Source organism: Hemitrygon akajei, chromosome 10 (assembly GCF_048418815.1).
Source record: "Hemitrygon akajei chromosome 10, sHemAka1.3, whole genome shotgun sequence".
In the NCBI taxonomy this organism is placed as follows: domain Eukaryota; kingdom Metazoa; phylum Chordata; class Chondrichthyes; order Myliobatiformes; family Dasyatidae; genus Hemitrygon; species Hemitrygon akajei.
The window spans coordinates 39,820,553-39,840,518 of record NC_133133.1 but is presented as its reverse complement, the minus strand read 5'-3'; the positions used below and the strand labels follow the sequence as shown (position 1 = coordinate 39,840,518).

Here is a 19,966-nt window from a genome sequence, read left to right as displayed (position 1 = left end):
AATAAATGGAACCCCGACTTTATGATGCTTTTAAGGACATAACTAGTGCAATTTCTAGTATCTACTAAACCGCCAGTACACCAACTGCTTTCAACCAAGAGCAACTGATTCATACATTATGAAGTTAATGAAACTCTAGCAAACACCTTGACAAAGAAATCCTCCTTCGGCAACAACCTTAAAATTTATGATTTTTATTACTAAATCTCACCAACTGGCACATTTGTTTCCTCACATTTAAACTTCAAAAACATTTCTAAGTTTCAAGAACAATGAGATCTTCTCAATCACTGGACATACTGTAGAGCCATAACAAGAAATGCTTCTCAAAACGGATGCTTCCTACCCAGTGAACGTTTTGTTTTGGCATTAGCAGCCATAGTACTTCACTCAGGTTAAACATTTCTAGTAAAAAAATAAGCTCCTCTCCTTAAAACCAAAACCAAGAGCCAATCTTTTCTGAAGTACAATAATTTTTACTTGAGACCTGTGATGAAAAGGGCTCAGATATGTTTCCAGAATGAATGGGGCCTGTACATTTCCAAAATATTTTTGTTGACAATCTAATTTTAAATATACAGGATGTACTCCAATGAGCAAAAAAACCCTAAAGGTCTTGACAATGTGGATGCAGAAACAATGTTTCCTTTTGTAGATAACCCAGATCTTAGGCTGATTGTCCCAATGAAGCTGTAAATTCAGGTGTCTGAAAACAAAACAGGTAACTGAGACTTTCCCCTATTCCACTGCAAGTTTACATTGCTAAAACTGATATGATACCAATCACAAATTAAAATCTGCACAAATCCTCAGTAAATGTGCTACAAATCGAAAAATGCACTCAGACAAAAACAAAAATGGGAGGAAAGGTAAAACAAAAAAATACAAAATAAGTTGGTTAAAATAAAAGATTTCAACGATATAGTTACAAATGGTAAAAAAGTTAATCATCTTGGAAAATTTACTCAACCACAAAATGGGAGAATAGAAGGGAGATTTGTTAATTTATCACTTTCATTATTTTATAATTTATTCACATACTCTTACAGCTAATTTTTTTCATCAATTTGAAATAAGCAAAATAATTTAAGAAAATAACTAACATACCTTTATATACTCAATCCAATGTTGCAATAGAACCTGCACCCCACCTCGAACCCGACTAAAAAGTTGGTAGAGAAGAGAAAGATCTTGTATTCTATTTTCATCCAGAAGGCTGTTTAAACCTGCAGGGTATTACAAATAATTTTGCTTTGGTCTGGATAGGGCAAAGCACCAAGAAGCATTGAAAAATTCAAAATTTCTTCAAGAATTAAAGTAACTTGCATTGCAAGTTACAACTAACCTATCACCAAATTCCAAAAAGAGACTCAACAATTAAATCTGATTCGTGTTTACTGGAGCAGAACTATACCCTAACAGTTTATATCAGCAATCAAGTTAAAAATCTAAGTTACCTTTCTGAAGAATGGCTGGTAAATGTTCTCCTAGAAGTTGTTTCTCCACAGTAGCTATTAGAGGCTTCCTGAAGAAAGTTAAACAAATCAAAAAATAAATTATAAAAACAATTCAGGCCTACAGTTGCCTGCTACAATGTAATAAACTTGCTACAGAACCCACAAAGATATTGACATTACTCAAACTCAATTCTCAAGCAAATATTGCAATTAGATTTAGAAAGTTAATTTGATTGGATCATTTCAGGGCAATCCAAATTATATTTCCTCGGTAGATAGCATTCTGAAACTAAGTTGATCAAAACAAAACTAAATCCATTTTTATAGGTAAAACATAAAGAAATAAGTGTTTGAGAGATACTACATAGATTAAATTATGTAGCACCATGCAACCAACAAGCATCACTGAGTAACTGTTCAAAATCTGTACTTACTGTGTACTTTGATCTAAGTAAGTGATAACCCTATCTGCTTCTTCCTCCAAACGTTTATTAACATGGTGCAAATATTCCGGAACCTAAATACAATAATGTTGTTAATTTCAACTGCATATAAACTGCAAACAGGCAAGTTAATACTCAATACTGAAATTACATCAAAATTCTTTCAAGAATAGAAAATTGTTTATTGGAAAACAAAAGATCAAGGCAACATTAACAGCATTGCCTTATGTCCATTGGTGGGATAAAAGCAGAAGCACAGATTGTGAGGGGGAAGCAGGATAAAAATTGTGGGAAACTGTACTGATTGAAGCACTATGATTACATGGATTTTTCTTCCACTTTCTACGTACTCCATTAACTTCTTGCTCTTGGACGTTAGTTCCCAAGACTAATGGATACTGTGCCACCGATTGCACTGACATTCTGCTTTGACCATTAACAATGATGCACCTTCTCCAATTGAACTTTATAATGCCTTTAAAACTAGTGATCTTGCCCAAACCTCTACAGTACGAGTATGTTCCTCATTTACCCATTGGTGTCTTCCCAAGCTCCTCCTGTACCTTCCAGAAATTCTTTTTGCTCTATACTTCTTATCCCTTCTTGGTCCTTATACCCCTCTCCAAAAACATCACGAAGATATCTGCCCTTAGTATTGATGTTGATTCCTTTTCCAGACTTTGATGACTTTTCAACCCCACTGCTCACTTTACTAATTCCTTACATGCTGATAGAATAAATCAGAATTCCTTCCTATGCCAAATGTCATTATGTTCCCCTTTTCTCCTCCCCTGTAAGCCCCCAATGCCACCTGAATTACTCAACTGACAAGCATTAGTCACATTTTTCTCCCCAACTCCAACAAGCACATCTGGAACTCCTCTCCCACCTTCACCACAATATACTTTTAAATTTCTATCTCCTACATCCAAAAAGCTCTGGCCTGGTCACTGGCTTTAACCATTTCTGAAGATGGACAAAGTTTAAATACAAAACATCGCATTGTTTTGTAATGTTTCTTCCTGCCAATAACTGATTTCACTCTACCCTGGCCAGATCTGCACTTACCCTATTGAATTCAATCTTTCTCCATTTAATATGCCCTGCCCTCACCTCATACACTGCCATTTAAACCACATTACACTTGAGTTCCTATTCTCCAATTGATAAGCATATGCCTGCCTGGCCAACCTCCCCTCCCCCCCCCACACCCCCAGAACCAGATCTACTCATGCCTCCCTCCTCACTAGCCAGTTAACATTTTGCAATAATTCCACCACTAGTGTTAACAGTATCGATATCAATATTAGGGTAAACGAACTCTCCCAAATTCACCATTCTTAAGCATCTCTAATATCCTAGTTAGTTTTGTCTTAATTCCATGTTTTTTGATTGCCGTTCCACTCTTAGCTGTTTTCTAGAATATTCGTATAGCTTGATAGCGTGTTTTCGCAATTTGAACCAAATGGATACTGTCCTCAAATCTGATTATTTTCTCTCTCTAGCATCAAAATACTTTTCCTTAATGAGTGCTGTTATATTACTCCTTTTCACCTTTCCTTTCTTGACAGGACATATATCAAGGAGTATTAAGAGGTTAAGACTTTTTTTAAAAAACACATACCTTTTCATTAACATAGGTTTTAAGACTCCAGTAATAGTAGTGAATAATGTTCTCTTTACCTGTCCTATCAATTTATTTCACAATCCCGCTAAGTTCATTTGATAATCCTTTAACTTTCTGGATCCTGAAACACGTCTAGAATCTCTTCAAACTGAAACTCCAAGATACTCGTCAAAATTTTTACTAACAATAACATCTGAGAGCTTTATCAATAATGTCAAATTACAGCCATTTTAAATAGTAGACCAACCATGATTTTTGACAGAAGCTCTGCAATGTGATTTCAAAATGAAAATGAATGAGGAGAGCAATTTTTTTCACAAGGACATAAACTGGAAATTGCTGGCATTTCTCCTTCAGAAGTATTTGTTTTTTGTTTTACATGCTGGAATCAAAAGTTTTGCCTCTTTTGTTTCCCTCAATTAACAAAGTCTATTAATAGCTTTGGTTGTAACTTTGTTTATAGGCAATCTCTAGTTTCTGAACACTTGACTTGAATAGGCTCCTATAATTTTAAATTTAAAAATCCACACATAACCTCTCACTACTTTCATCGACTGATCTTCCTTCGCCTTGCATACTTTTAATGCCATGTATTACAATATTGTGGAATGTGATTTTTGCATACTTTCCTGACTTGGGGAGGAAATGGACATCTGTAAAAGTGAAACCTGTTCATCACCCAAAAACCTGTACCTCTTGCTAAAGAGAAACAATTCAGATCCACAGAAAGATGTTGTGCTATCACTGGTAGCATGATTAACAGCATGTTCTTCAGCTGTGGTATATCAAATTTTTCTTTAACGTGCACTTAAAAATGGACAGGCTGGCAAAAAAGATATTTCATACCTCACGTTCTTGCATTAATCTTTGACCTTCTGTAGCATACAGACGATTGGTTTCTTCCAAAAACCTTTGTTCAAATGAATCTTGATATATCTGAAAAGCAAAACAGAACAGATGAAACAGTAACAAATGAAACTAACAGGATTAACTACATTTGAAAGGATTCAAATCTTACCTGCAAATCTGATAGCATACTCAAGAGACTTCGAAGCAAACTACGATCAATAGCTTCACCGTTCCGTTCTCTCTCAATTAACAAAAGAATCCCATCAATAGTTTTATTTTGAACCTTCCGATCACTTATTACATGGGATCTAAATAATTCTAGGCCCATGTCCCTGCAAAGGAAAGCAACTCAAATGAAAAAAAAATTATGAAATTACCAATTGATTCAGCAAATTTAAATTCCCTTATAGATCACAGAACACCATCGCACAGAAACAGGCACTGCAACACACATCTGAATGCCAAATTCAACAGATTATTTTTTTCTCTGTACATAATCCACAGCACTATTCTCTGCACAATAGAAAATTTCCTATAGCTTCAATATGAGTTCTTGACTCTTGTATTCAGTGCCCTGACCAACAAAAGCAAGCATGCCATATTCCTCCTTTACCGTTTTATCAACTTATTTCATCATTTTCAGCGAACTATGGACTTAGACCCTAAGAACCCTCTATACATCAATCCCGCGATTAGCTGTATATTTTTTCCCTGGGATAAATACCCCCTAAGTCACATCTGGTCAGAATAAATTTCAAGCATTTCTCCATACATATCTAGAGCTATAACTTAATGCAAGATTTTTAACCTCTCTACCATATATCTCTCTCAATGTGTATATGCAGAATACTTAAAAATAAATCACTTTGCAAATAATTATAAAGCTACTCTCTTATATGGCAGTAATTCAATTAAACTCAGTATTTTATACCTCTCACTTTGCACCATCGAATGTCTACTAGGAACATTCTAAGTGAACAAACCACCTCAGAATATATTAATCACTAAACTAAGTCTATAACACTGCAAGCACACTGATTGGGTCCATGTAGTCAAACACATTTTAGTAAACCAAAGTAACATACAGCCTTAATTACAACTTCATTTTCTCACTTCCTACTGAAGCCCAGACCCTCGCAATAGTGTCTTTCCACTCGCAATAGAAGTTTTCTGAAAGGCTGGCAGTTTTTTCGTCTTCGAACGCTAACCCAATAATAAATGTTGGCAAATTATAATTCCAAAGATATCACAGCCGAGTTTGATCCTTCCCCAATAGCCTTTAGACAGGCTCCAGATTACTCAACAGGACCTTAATTGATGTACAACCAGAGGTTCAAGGTCAATTATAGCATTCATTCTGCTGTATCTAGTAAAATCAGTTACAACATGCAAGAACCTAATTTGGGAAGCTTTGTCTGTCTAGTTTAATAATATGGCAAAAACAGTGAGCTAGTTGGAAGATATATCTTCATTTTATTGCTAAATAGTAGTGTATTCAATATCAGATGACAACCATATAGATTGCTATTCTGGTAAATATTTCAAAGTCAAGCTCTTCTTTTAATATTCATACCAATAAAACACAAGTGGTCAATTTTAAATTTATAAGAAATGACTCTACTCCCTGCCCATGCCACACCCAACAGATGCATACACCTATACAGTAGATACAAAGGCACAACTTCTGCAGCTTATATACCATGATTATGGGCTTCTTTCACAAAACAGTATTTGGAAAACTCCAAACATACACTATATTTCTAAATTACCCAACTTCTTAGACAATGCAAAGCAAAAAAATATAGGTGTACTACATTTTGCCAGAGCAGTGGAATGCAGTAATAAAAAGAATTTAAGAGTTCTTCGCACAGTAAAATTCCTGTTCGTGTGGAAAAGAGCCTTAAGCAAGATGACTAGATTAAGGATGTTATTCCCTTCACAAGAACCTCACAAACACCACTGCTCATTCTTCAAGGGCAGGCAAAAGGTACAACAAATGATACAAGGCATCATACACTTCAGGGAAATTTCCTTGACAGGAAGGAGAAACTGAACAAATTCTTATTTCTATTAGTGTAAATTCTGTGCTATCAAAAATTATAACGCCAAAAAATTTAATAACACTAACTTCTAGGAGGCAGCAAACAACATTTCAATTAATAAAAACATCTGGGGAATCAACAATTCAATTGGAAACAATTGTGGTTCTCAATTACATCAAAATTTGCTCTTCCATTTAGTGAAAGTGTTATAACATTCATTGTTTAATCGCGACTGACAATATCTAACCTGCTTATGTTTTTAGCAAAGCCATTTAATTTTTACACTTCAGATTTCCAACATGAACAGTATTTTGTCATTTGTGGTCTTTGCTGTAAGCAACAAATGTACAATTTTTGGAAAATTATACACAAAAATAAAAAGCACCAACTACTAGGAAATTTCATAGAACTGCAATTTTCAGAAGGCATCAACGTGTGACTTGGATTTCTGTTGGTTAAACAGCAGGTTCTCCCACAGATACATCTGAATAATCTATCCTAACCTTTTGTGTGCTTAGACAAACTGTTGTGCAGCTCTCTTTCTGCTCTCCGACGTGTAATAAGACGTAAGTTTTCGATTCACATTTAAAGTTATGCAATTTAAGTAGCTACGGACAAATTAAAAATTAACAGGCTTAGCTGAAAAACAAGTGCTGAAGTTTTAACATTCAGATGTACTTAACTCCATGTCACAAAGAGAGAACAAGTAATACTTTAAGAAAAAAAACTTACAAAAATTGAGAAAACTTACAAAGATAACTTTCAATGTTGGTCTTTCTCTTTTCCCTTTACTTCAACCCAATTAAGCAATTCTGAAGGGAAGTTATTAGCATTGCAAATAGCACCTTCCTGTCCATTATAAAACTGCCCCAATTACAGTCACAATTTAAGGATGTTCATGGCACTCCTCCAATCCATTAAGTTTTCTTCTTTGTACAGAGCTGGTCAATGCATGGGATTAAGCTGTGAAGGATTACAGCAAAGACGAATTCTTCTCTCAACTTACAATCAAACATCTATGTTCCAGCATGGATCACAGGAAGTCAAACAGGAAAAGAAACCAGCCAATTTATAAATTAATTCAGTAACATGAAGATCAAATCTGTATTTCATAACTGAATGCTGGGAATGAAACTTGCTATTCTGATATACAAGTACCACAGCTTAATGGTTTTATAAAATGGAACAACAGCCATAAAAAAAAACCATTAATACAAGAATAATACTTTTTAACCCAGAAATAGGCCTATGAGCTTGGGTTAGATGAAATATACAGTATATGGAGAATACCCTTACTGGAATAAGGAATACTTCCCCTGAAAGGGAGCAATATACCTTAATTCTTCATTTACAGTATTCCCTTTGTGCAGCTGGGATCCAGGGATGCTGAAGCTTCAAATAGGAGTGACTTTTGCACAGAAGGCATCAAACAACACCTGCTCTGGGATTAGGATCCTGTTGGACGCCCAATGATCTGAAGTTATAACCTCTTCACTAGTGTCAGCTGTAGCAAAGCGCACCAAAACAGGAGCTTCTTGGCTCTAGAGGAGACCTCAATGCGGGCTCATACGGGTGGTGAAGAGGCAAGATGGCTCACAGGTCACAGATTCTTTGGATGAGAATGAACTAATACCTGCCAACATCAAGGAAAGTGCCTTAGAAATCTGACCAGCATTAAATGGCCCAAGTCAGGGTTGCAAATTGGTCAGCACTGCCAATCCTTCGACTGAATGATGTCTTCTAGGTTGCGCCTGGAGCAACTTGTTTTGAAATGCTGGTTCCAAATAAGCAGCTGGTAAAACGTGCCAAACAAAATGCATCAGTACTCAATTAATTTGACTCAGGGGTCCTTTTCTTCCAGTTGGAAGAAGATCTAAAAACATGTTCAGGGAGCATTAGATAAGAAGGATTCTTTCCTCTAAGTCCTTATTCTACCTATAAAATGTGGATCTTCAAAAATCAGGTGTTGAAATTATCTGCAATATACCTCTATTTCCTTTACTCAAAAATAACAAACATCTGCAAGAACAATATTCCAATGGGTCCAAGTTCTTTGACTTGCTAGAGAATCAGCAATGAGGTATACCATCTTACTCTTTCTTGAAGAGCTCATGTATTACAATATTTTCACAAACCCCTGAAAATGCTGGCAGAATTTGCAGTGGGCCATAGTGTGGTAAAGCAGGAGATACTGAAGAAACCATGTGTGATCTCTAGTGGCCTAACACCCATCTGTCATTAATATGTAATTTGGAGCTTGAAACTGGCATGAACTAAGATTCCAAGGAAATCTAAAACAAAATTAAATCACATGCATAATTGAAGACAGAAGAGTGAAAAGAAAATTTTATAATTAAGTACTTACTTCAGACACTTAAATAGGTAATGAGAGGAGTGGTAAGAACAGTGTCTTCATAGCACTAATGTTACATTTCAGTTTTTATTTTATTTTAAAGACACAGCACAGTAACAGGTCCTTCCAGCCCAACAATTCTGTATCACCTATTCGCCTAGTGAACCTAACTAGTCTTTGGAATGTGGTAAGAAGCTAGACATCTGGAAGAAACCTGCATTGCCAATAGGGAGAAAGTTATTGTCAAGAAAATTAACTCTACAAAGAATTTCATTTTAGACCCAAAAACAAACCACAATACATAGCCAAAAAAGTGACTTTGAAATTATTTTATTTTCAGTTTATCAAACTAAAAGTATAATGACATTTAAAATCTGCCATTTTGTCTACAATATGTTTTGTTTTCCATCTGTTAGTGTGGTGAGAGAATTAGTTAAGTGCTTCAAAGTTATAAATATTATCCAAAGCAAACTTTGCTGCAGGACGGGATGAAGAAAATTACCTATCTGACTGCTTGTCAGATATGTTGTATTGATCTTGAAGCAGTCAACATCTGCAAGACATTCATGCATATCAGGAAAACAAAGGATGGCTATAAAGCCTGGACAAAAAGATAGTTTAAATAAAAATATCCAGAGGGAAAGCGCTCTACAGACTACCTGACTTTAAAGACAAAATCAGAATTCTTCTGAATTATTTTTCAATTCCTTGACGTTGCACAAAGTTCCACTAACTGTCTTTACCCAAACCACACTGAGTAATACAGATGTTTTGAACTGCAGATTCAATGCTGTTTTTCCTCTAATGCTCTAACCTACTTCCAGTATCATTTGGTGTAATTACCAAGAGTGTAATCACTAACAAAGCAATTAATAAAACCAAACAAAAACCACTGCAGTGTTAAAGGTGAATATTTTCACAACCAGACACCAAGAAAGCTTTAACTTACATATAATAAACAAGCTAATTCTCTCATGTTCTCAGCAAGAGGCCAAGCCCTAAAGAGCAAAAGGCTCAGGTTTAACCCTCTTTGCTGTGATAAATGATCCCAGCTGGTGCAGCAGCAAGATTCAGGCAGTTTCATGTCATCAAGAGTTGAGGGTGGACCACAGGAAGATGATCCTGCTATTCACTGATTGTTCTTAGATATATACACACATAGGCATTGTCTGCTGGCATCTTACTAGACCGTAACATACAGCTGCAGAAACAAACTACTTGATTTTATTTTTTAAACTGAAGTCCCCACATGAACTATCAAATGCTTCAATAAATCTCTGGTACCTGTGAAACAATTCACAAGAAGTCAATTCCCCTACAATTTGGGGGTAGATGAAAACATGCAAATTTTTAAAACTGTATTTGCAAACCCTTAATGACTCCTTAAAAGTATGATCACTAGCTTGGTGCTACCATTAACATTATGATCAAGTATACAGCAAGCCAATCAACTAAAAGCTAATATCTCCAAAATTTAACCTCAAGCAGTTATTTTGCATATGATGCATAATAACATGGATAATTTTGATCTGGTTTCCTTCAAAGTTACCCCTACCCTTCCTTTGGCTCACCCAGCTTACTCTATTACCTCCACCAGGGCAAGCTATTGCTGTGTAGTGACTAACCGGTCACTGGAATTAAATGCGTATAATACGTGTAGTACTTATTTTCTGTTATCCAATGAAAGATTGTGAAGATCATAATCTGGCTCATACAAATTGAAAAATAATGCAGAAATGGTAGAACTTTTAATTAAGCCAGAGCTCAAAATATCTAGAATCATTCAGAACAAATGTATATTGCATAGCATGGAATTTTAAATTTAAACTTGATCATTGACTTTTAATTCAGACTGCTCTAGACAGACCTTGGTTTTACTTTTGGGATTTATTCATCAATTACCAAGTACCAAAAATAAACTTATTCAAAATTTAAGAGTTATAATTTCAAACAAGACAATTCAGCAAATGAGAAAAATAGTTGCAAACTATTAAACACAAGTTAAAGCAACACGCACAGCACACTGGAGGAACTCAGCAGGTTGGGCAGCATCCCTGAAAATGTGCAGTCAACGTTTCTGGCCAAGACCCTTCATCAGGACTGAAGAGGGAGGGGCAGGGGCCCTATAAAGAAGGTGGGGGGAGGGTGGGAAGGAGAAGGCTGGTAGGTGCCAGGTGAAAAACCAGTAAGGGGAAAGATCAAGGGGTGGGGGAGGGAAAGCAGGGAGGGAATAAGCAGGAAAGGTGAAGAAGGAATGCAAGGGGAAAGCACAATGGGTAGAAGAAGGCGGCGAAGCGTGTCTGGGTCAGGATGTGATTGAAGAGTCGGAGAGAGGTGGATAAACACAGGTTGCTTGGGCATGGTACATCAGACAGATAAGCCTCAGGGATTGTTAAATTCCAAGCTGGAATACCCAATGGGAATAGGGAACATTAGGATTTAAGCAAATAAGCCAAGTGGGCCAAATGTCTTCTTTTCTTGCATCTTCAGCACTGTGTTTTGCATTTAAAGCAATGACTCTATGCCACCCTGTAATTCTTGAAAAATTGTTGGTATATATTCACTTTTCTAATCAGTTTGCATCCTCTTCACAAAATTTATCATTCAAATTTCAAAAACAGATGATATTCCTCACACTTTTCTTATTGGTACTGCGCATCTTAACTAATGGGAGAAACTGTTCATAATCCTGCTCTATTTAATACGTAATTCTGATACAAAATGATCCCAAGCCTAAACTGGACAAAAAAAACTTGCTGAGATACAGTGCACTGGTTCAGTCATCATTCTATCAACTTATCCAAATGGCCTCATTGCTGACTCCTGAGAGTACCTTATACCCTCTCACCCTTTGAAAAGAACAAAAGAAACTTGCCATCAATCTATTGTATGCAGTTTCCAGGTGCTCATAAATGGTACCAGAAGTCCATTTTCTTCCCCATTTCTTAAAAGTGATGGGTCCAATAGTAAAATACTTACTGTTCTAGTTGTAATTTATTTTGTACTTTGTTGTGAAAATCAAATCTTTAAACTTACCAAATAGATGGTAGCATTGAATTTTGCAAAACATACGTTCTATCCAGAAACAAGAAAATACTTCTAATCATGATCTGAAAACAAGAAACAAGCCAATAAACGCCTTAGTTTAAATTATTAATTAAGCAATTACATATATTGGAGTTCTTCATCATTATAATGCTTATATTATAGAAGAAACTTGTAGCAGAGTCACAATTCAGAAATTATTTCTTCAAAATTAATTACGTCATTGCTCTGATGACGTTCAAATAAGTGGCAAAAGATACAATGTAATGGGACATAAATATGAATAAAAATAACCAGAATTCCTGGTGTGGCTCAACCAATGCAGTCAATGCCAAAATTGTCGGAATTGGATTTGTTTTGGAAGCACAGTAGCAAAGACACAAATCCACAAAGGATACAGATAAAAGTAAAAGATTAAAGATGAGCTTTGTCACATGTACATCGAAACATAGCGAAATGTGTCACTTACGTCAGGGATTCACTGGGACAGCCTGCATGCGTCGCCACACTTCTAGCCGCAAGAACATACCTTACTAACCTTAACTCGTATGTCTTTGGAAAGCGGGAACAAGCCATACTAACCACAACTTGCACGTCTTTGGAATGTGGGAGGAAAGTGGAGAACCCAGAGAAAACTCAAACAGTCGTGGGGAGAGCGTACAGACTCCTTACAGTGGCAGGAATTGAACACTGCTAGTGCTGCTAAGCCAGCCTTGAAAATGTGACCAGTTCTTTCAATAGACTGTGCAAAGGTTGTCAAGGGAGTCACCATGATTATGTACCCAGGTCATGTTTGAAACCTAGATACTTGGTGATTCCAATAAAGTTGACCAGCAAGCATGGAACTCTATTCGAGTAAAAAAAATACATAAAAGGAAGTATTATATATGGTCAATTGGAGCATCAGCTAATCAGGGAGGCTGCTGATTTGGGACAACTTTTAAAGAACATAAGCTAATCAAGTAGCCGGAATTCCCTTTGCTTATTTGGGTCACTATGCCACTTATTGGGATGGGGCTGCTGCCAAACAGTTCCCAACTTGTGTCAACTGCGCGCACTCATTAGAAACTACACTGTGCTAAGAGCAGTTTTTAATATAGCGTCAATTGCACATGCTTGTGTTCAAAAGCAGTGATTTTTGTCACGAATAATTGGCGGAAAAATAAGCAACAAGACAATTCAGAACTGTTTTGTACACTGTGGTTTCAAGCATTCGGGTTCAGAGATGCCAGAAATGGCTGGGGGGTGAAAAAGAAATAATCTGACTACCTCAAGAAGAACTGTGAAGAATTTGAAGGTACTGAAAATCGTCTTGACTGTTACAATAAAAATGAAGATTTGGAGGATGCAACTGTCAAGCCAATCCATTACTTATACTAGGTGTCTGCACTAATTTGTTCATTTACAGTCAATCAAAAGAACATGGTATCTTACACTGAATGAATTCCTCTGATAACTATTAGGAACTAATACTACTGTAATTGTACTGGTGACATTCTAATTTGTTTTGTATTTGATTTAAATACATAATTTGTTATTCAATTAAACAGCAATTTCTTCCTTATAACTTTTTAAACTATTTTAATGAAACTTAGGCTAATTGGGGCAGCTGCTTAGCTGAATCAAAATTTATTGGTCCTGATTAACCAGAAGCATATAATGGAAATAAAACAATTTACATTCCTTTGACATTAGTAGACAAACAGATCTTTCAAGGCATTGACTAGCAACCAGGCAAGGAGTTGGAGATTGAAAAGTCAGTAGAACATGAAAGTAGCATTAATGCTTTTAAAGTCAAAGCAGAAGTTGAGTGATCAACTGCCAGAAACAAATATTGAAGGACCAATTCAAAGAAACAATTAAATGACTTCATAAGGATAAAAAAGCTGTATTCTAACAGATCACAGAACAAAAGTTTGATCCTGACTTTGAATGATGCCTGTATGAAGCTTCCCTTGTGTCTATGTGGGCTTTTCTCAGGTGCCCCAGTTTCCTCCTATATTCCGAGGAGAAAGACTAATGAGTTGCCTTAAATTGCCCCTAATACAGGTGGGAGAAGAATCAAATGGAATTGATGGATATGAAAACAACGGATTGATGGATGAAGCTGGCAAGGACCAAATGAGCTGAACAACATCATTCTGTGGCAAAGACGGATTTAAATCTTTGAAAGAGTATGGAAGAGGTTTTTGAAACTATTATTTTTAAAGATTAGTCATGCAAAGGAAATGAAAAATTATGACATTGTTAATTATAAGGGCGAGAAGTATGAAAGCAAGCAAAAGTAACTGACAGAACCAACAGGTAATATTAACTCTACTCTAGGGAAGAGAAGCTGGCACATTATCCATGAAAATTAATGGAAATTTTAAGGCTAATATTTAGATAATCATGTATTGAGATTTCCTGTACTAAATGCTCTCATCAGCACAGCCAAATATGGATCTGCAAATCTGCTGCTCATACACTGGAATTCAAAGAATGAACTCATATCTATAATAAAACTTATTGTTGGAAAATGAACTTAGATCAATTCTCATTTGAACTACCCAAGAATTTACCTCAATGCCTGCAAAATAAAAATTCCTTGAGAAGGTCTTAAATCTGTCTGATTTCTCTCTAGGACTGCAAGTAGTAATATTTATCTTTTCTGTAAACATGTAGTTGAAATTAACTGTTCAATTCCAAGTACACAATATTACACAGAAAAAGATTGAAAACTCTCCTAGTACCTCAAGTTCAGCCTTCAAAAGAACAAATGGCTAATATTCAAATTCAACAAACTCCTAGGCACAATTACCATTACTTCAAGACATGTCAAAGAAGAAAAACTGAAAAACTGATGAATTTCAATACAACTTCATTGCTGGATAAACACTTAATTACATATTCTTAACTACTTATTTTAAAAACTGAAAAAAAATCTGAATTTTGTGGCCTTACTTACCATTTGTCTGCAATGATCCTGCCAGCATTTATCTATTTTCTTTAAAAAAAGAACACTATCCAAGGAATCCATGGAGAATTAGTTAAGGAAAACAAAAAATGCAGTTAGTTCTTAATGAATGATGGGACCTAATTTTCAGGCACCTACAAAGAAATATTTTCAAATTCATTTAAATCTATTTCATAACCCAATAAAATTGGAAGAGGAAAAAATAAAGTTCTCACACTCTTATATCAGCAGAAAAGGATGTCAGGTAGCCTCTTGTATTATTACTGGGTTTGTTTAGGAGCACCTTTGGTGAACAGCACTTTCAACTAAAGTTATATTCAAATTTAGAAAATTCATCTCAGGTGATAGCTGATGATAAAAAATAGGTTGTATAAAATACATGTTTCAGGAAATGAACCTTCAGTTCTGAAAGTCAATGAAAACACTTTCAATATTTATCAGTGCTACACTGGTATTCATTGGGAAGGCTGTGTATTGAAATAAATGGAGGTAAAGAACCCAATCACATGTAGCAGAATACTTATCACAGTATGAAGATATGCATAAAATGCACTCAAGTCTATTGATGCACAGGAGCACATACAAACAAAAAAGTTGCATAACTGGCTAAACTATTTTACTGATGGCGATTGAGGCAATAAAACTACAAAACTACTCTTAAACTCCTTGGTCCATTATGAGTGCTTTCTGGTGCTTCAAACTGACATGTGGTACATACATGTACACCATTGGTAAGGGCCATTCAAAACAAATTGTTAAAGATTGAATGCTGAGTTTCTGAAGTCTGTCAGACTCTTAAATATTTGATAATCCTCCCAACAACTTAGAACTGAAGCTGGGGGAAATAGTTATTCAAAACATACAGTGGCTTGCAAGAGTTTGGGCACCCTGGACAAAATTTCTATTACTGTGATTAAGCGAGTAAAAGATGACCTGATTTCCAAAAGGCATAAAGTTAAAGATGACACATTTCTTTAATATTTTAAGCAAAATCACTTTTTTAATTTCCATCTTTTATAGTGTCAAAATAACAAAAAAGGAACAGGGCCTGAAGCAAAAGTTTGGGTACCCTGCATGGTCAGTACTTAGTAACACCCACTTTGGCAAATATCACAGCTTGTAAACACTTTCTGTAGCCAGCTAAGAGCCTTTCAATTCTTGTTTGGGGGATTTTCGCCCATTCTTCCTTGCAAAGGGCTTCTAGTTCTGTGAGATTCTTGGGCCGTCTTGCATGCACTGCCCTTTTGAGATCTATCCACAGATTTTTGATGATATTTAGGTTGGGGGACTGTGAGGGCCATGGCAAAACTTTCAGCTTATGCCTCTTGAGGTAGTCCATTGTGGATTTTGAGGTGTGTTTAGGATCATTATCCTGTTGTAGAAGCCATCCTCTTTTCATCTTCAGCTTTTATTTTATTTTATTTTTTTTACAGATGGTGTGATGTTTGCTTCCAGAATTTGCTGGTATTTAATTGAATTCATTCTTTCCTCTACCAGTGAAATGCTCCCCGTGCCATGGCTGCCACACAAGCCCAAAGCATGATCGATCCACCCCCGTGCTTAACAGTTGGAGGAGTGTTCTTTTCATGAAATGCTGCACCCTTTCTTCTCCAAGCTCTTTTTGCTCATTGCAGCCAAAAAGTTCTCTTTTAACTTCATCAGTCCACAGGACCTGTTTCCAAAATGCATCAGGCTTGTTTAGATGTTCCTTTGCAAACTTCTGACACTGAATTTTGTGGTGAGGACACAGGAAAGGTTTTCTTCTGATGACTCTTCCACGAAGGTCATACTTGTGCAGGTGTCGCTGCACAGTAGAACAGTGCAGCACCACTCCAGAGTCTGCTAAATCTTCCTGAAGGTCTTTTGCAGTCAAACGGGGGTTTTGATTTGCCTTTCTAGCAATCCTACGAGCAGTTCTCTCAGGAAGTTTTCTTGGTCTTCCAGACCTCAACTTGACCTCCACCATTCCTTTTAACTGCCATTTCTTAATTATATTACGAACTGAGGAAATAGCCACCTGAAAATGCTTTGCTATCTTCTTATACCCTTCTCCTGCTTTGTGGTGATCATTTATTTTAATTTTCAGAGTGCTAAGCAGCTGCTTAGAGGAGCCTATGGCTGCTGATTGTTGGGACAAGGTTTAAGGAGTCAGGGTTTATAAATTTATAAAGCTTTGAAATTTGCATCACCTGGCCTTTCCTAACGATGACTGTGAACAAGCCATAGCCCTAACAAGCTAATTAAGGTCTGAGACCTTGGTAAAAGTTATCTGAGAGCTCAAATCTCTTGGGGTGCCAAACTTTACAATGATGCTCCTTTTCTTCCCCACCCCACTCTAAAATTGTACAAAAGTAATACAGTACACTAATCTTGCTTAAAATGTTGAAAAGAATGTGTCATCTTTAACTTTGACTTTTGGAGATCAGATAATCTACAACTCACTTAACTAATCACAGGAACAGAAATTTTGACCAGGGGTGCCCAAACTTTTGCATGCCACTGTAAATATCCAGCCAATTAATTCACAATGAAAACTATATAATGGAGAACATCTCCATGTTTTTTAGACCTTCACACCAACCAATAACCACTGTTAAGAGTAAATCACAGCAATATAAAGAGAGCCATGGAGAAATGGTGCAGGATATCATATGGAGGTGGCAGAAAGTTGGGTGCAGAGGGAGAGGGAGGTGTAAAAGGTGATGGGGAGGAGAAATAAAGAGGTCTATAAGGATTCTAGAGCTGGAGGATCAAGAGTTGCTGAAGAGAGATAGATAAATCAAGAGGAACTTTCCCAATGCCCACTGACCCCAACAACAGAAAGTCATTCTTTGAAACTGAGTTTTCACACATAAGCCAAATGTGCAAATACCAATTTGTTACAAATTGATATAGGTTTCAAAATTTACACGAGCCCAATTTCAGTTTTATTGCCTTCACAAGTACCTCTAGCGACATTCGTTAAGCAAGTTAAAGGATATTCTCTGAACTGGTGAATCTGAGCTTTGATATGATCCTCGCAGACTTGCCTCAGCTGCTTGTATAAATTTGCTGAAACTTTGTAAGAACAAAGGTTCTCCACAGCCTAAAAATAGAAAACATTATCACGAAATAATATCTAGTTAGCCCACACAATACACCATTTAGGCACACATTATTTTTTTGAAGATGAATTTTCAACCTTTGCTTTAATCCAGAGCACATTTTATCAGGAAATCCAGGGTTCTATAAACATACATGGAGTTTGCAAGATGAGATAGATGCATCAGCAAGCTACCCAGCTATAAAAGCCATTAAGAAACATTATGCCTTTTAAATGTGCCTTTGGATCAACAATGAATTCCCTTCAATTAACTAAAATGGAAAGGAGGCAAAATAAAACCACTTTTCTTATACTCAGAATGTTATTTTCTCTATAATTTTGTGAAGTTTTATTTTCACTACGCTAGAGTCTTACGTGGCCTGAAAGAACCAAAATCAGTTTTTTCTGATTGTCAAGAACATCACAGCCAAGTAACATTCTACTTTCTCACACACACTTTTTTGGATAGTGTTCAAGGACTGTAGCTGTTTTTCCTCTTTGTATTCTCAATAAATTAAGTCAAAATATTGCTTTAATTTGCAATAAAGTGTAGATGGAATTATTTGTCAAGAATAGACAGCAATGTTGGAGAAAAAATTACACTTTTTTGGAAATTGGCAATTTTAATTTTCCACACATCACTAAAGTTATTAAGAAACTTGGGACATGTTTAGTTGTCACTACTCTTAAAATACCCATTTCATTGAAACATGCATCATGTTCATCACCTGATAAAGTTCCTCTAAATTGTATTTGATTGAGGTACTCTTCTGAATTGCTTCTACTGCTTCTTTCAGTTTTTGCCAAGTTTCATTGGTGTAATTATCAGGCAGTTTAGGTTTATCTGAAATTAAAAAGAGCTATATATTCATTTTTTTTGAAAGAGTTTGCAGATTCCAATACTTTAGGAGAAAACAGAGACAAAATACATAATAAACTTAATTTAGCACAGGATGAATCCCCACAGAACTTTAGCTGGCAATGAAAACTGATTGCAGAGATCCCTTGACATTATAAGCCTATTTTTCTTTTCAGACTCTGAACAGAGTAAACAGATACAAGGGTTTGTTTTAAAATCCACGAGTGCAAATAAAACAATTATATTAATTTGTGAACAATAGTCATTTCTGCTGACTTGTAAAAGGAGATGAAGAATGCCTGGGTTCAGTTCTCAATTCCTGCAAATCACTGACCACTCCTGCAAAGTACCCAGTTGTGAAAACTGTACAGAAGGCCAAGGCAAGATCAGATCTTGCACCAAACTATGTATACTCATTATGTATAATGTATCTTAAAGTGGATTCTGAAAATTTGATTTGTCACCTTGAAGCACTCAGAAAAAGGAAGAAAATATCAACAAATTAACAAGTGCTTTTATTCAGTATTATTTTCACCTGCAGCAAATTTGCCTAAAAAGTCAAAGTCAACACATATCCACCAAGTGTTTCTTTCACTATACACAAGAAACCTCACAAAACCAGGAATAAGTTCAGCTAATAAGGCCATGTATGATGTACAGTATTCCCTTTGTACGACAAAAAGCAAATATTAATTGTTTTTAGACAAGATCAATTTTCTTGAGCAGCCATTAAGGCAACAGTAAAGCTTCAACAGCATGTGTTAAATTTATATTCATTCTGTAGTGTTAGAATCAAATTATGATTCTATGCAGGAAGTATCCATCAGATCCAGTGAATCTATATAGACTCTATTGTACAGCTATCCAATTACTATTCTCCATTTTTCCTTTTACAGGCATATATTTTTTCTCATTCAAATATTGATCAAATTTACCTCCAAAGGGCACAATCACCATTTTCATGAAATTAATTCCAGAATGCCAAAACCTGGTGCATAAAATCATCAACTATGTGTCATGACTTGCTCTCCTTATTTCATATGTTGTAATCCACCAAGACATTAATTTTTACCCCGTCTCCCTCAGTGAACATTCTTGTGTTTCCAGTCAGAAGTAACACTCAACTTCTGTTACAAACTAAGACTTCAATTTACTCTCTCTGGTATGGTACAATATTGAACTGAGAAAGAACACTCCAGCTAAGGACATATCAGGGGATTTAAAAGAAAGTTGAACATAATATTGATGCTTTC

The 19,966-nt window shown here is 36.0% G+C and overlaps 1 protein-coding gene across 1 annotated transcript in view; it reads right to left on the bottom strand.

Annotated features, from left to right (window-relative positions):
- cul4b (cullin 4B) overlaps positions 1-19,966 on the bottom strand; it is a 57,139-nt gene that overhangs the window by 28,776 nt on the left and 8,397 nt on the right. The window contains exons 2-10 of the mRNA XM_073058094.1: positions 18,583-18,698; positions 17,754-17,857; positions 14,764-14,833; positions 11,808-11,881; positions 4,546-4,708; positions 4,374-4,463; positions 1,892-1,974; positions 1,458-1,525; positions 1,108-1,226 (exon numbers count right to left, since the gene is read on the bottom strand). Of these exons, the coding sequence (XP_072914195.1) occupies positions 1,108-1,226; positions 1,458-1,525; positions 1,892-1,974; positions 4,374-4,463; positions 4,546-4,708; positions 11,808-11,881; positions 14,764-14,833; positions 17,754-17,857; positions 18,583-18,698 (887 nt within the window). The remainder of the gene's footprint in view (positions 1-1,107; positions 1,227-1,457; positions 1,526-1,891; positions 1,975-4,373; positions 4,464-4,545; positions 4,709-11,807; positions 11,882-14,763; positions 14,834-17,753; positions 17,858-18,582; positions 18,699-19,966) is intronic.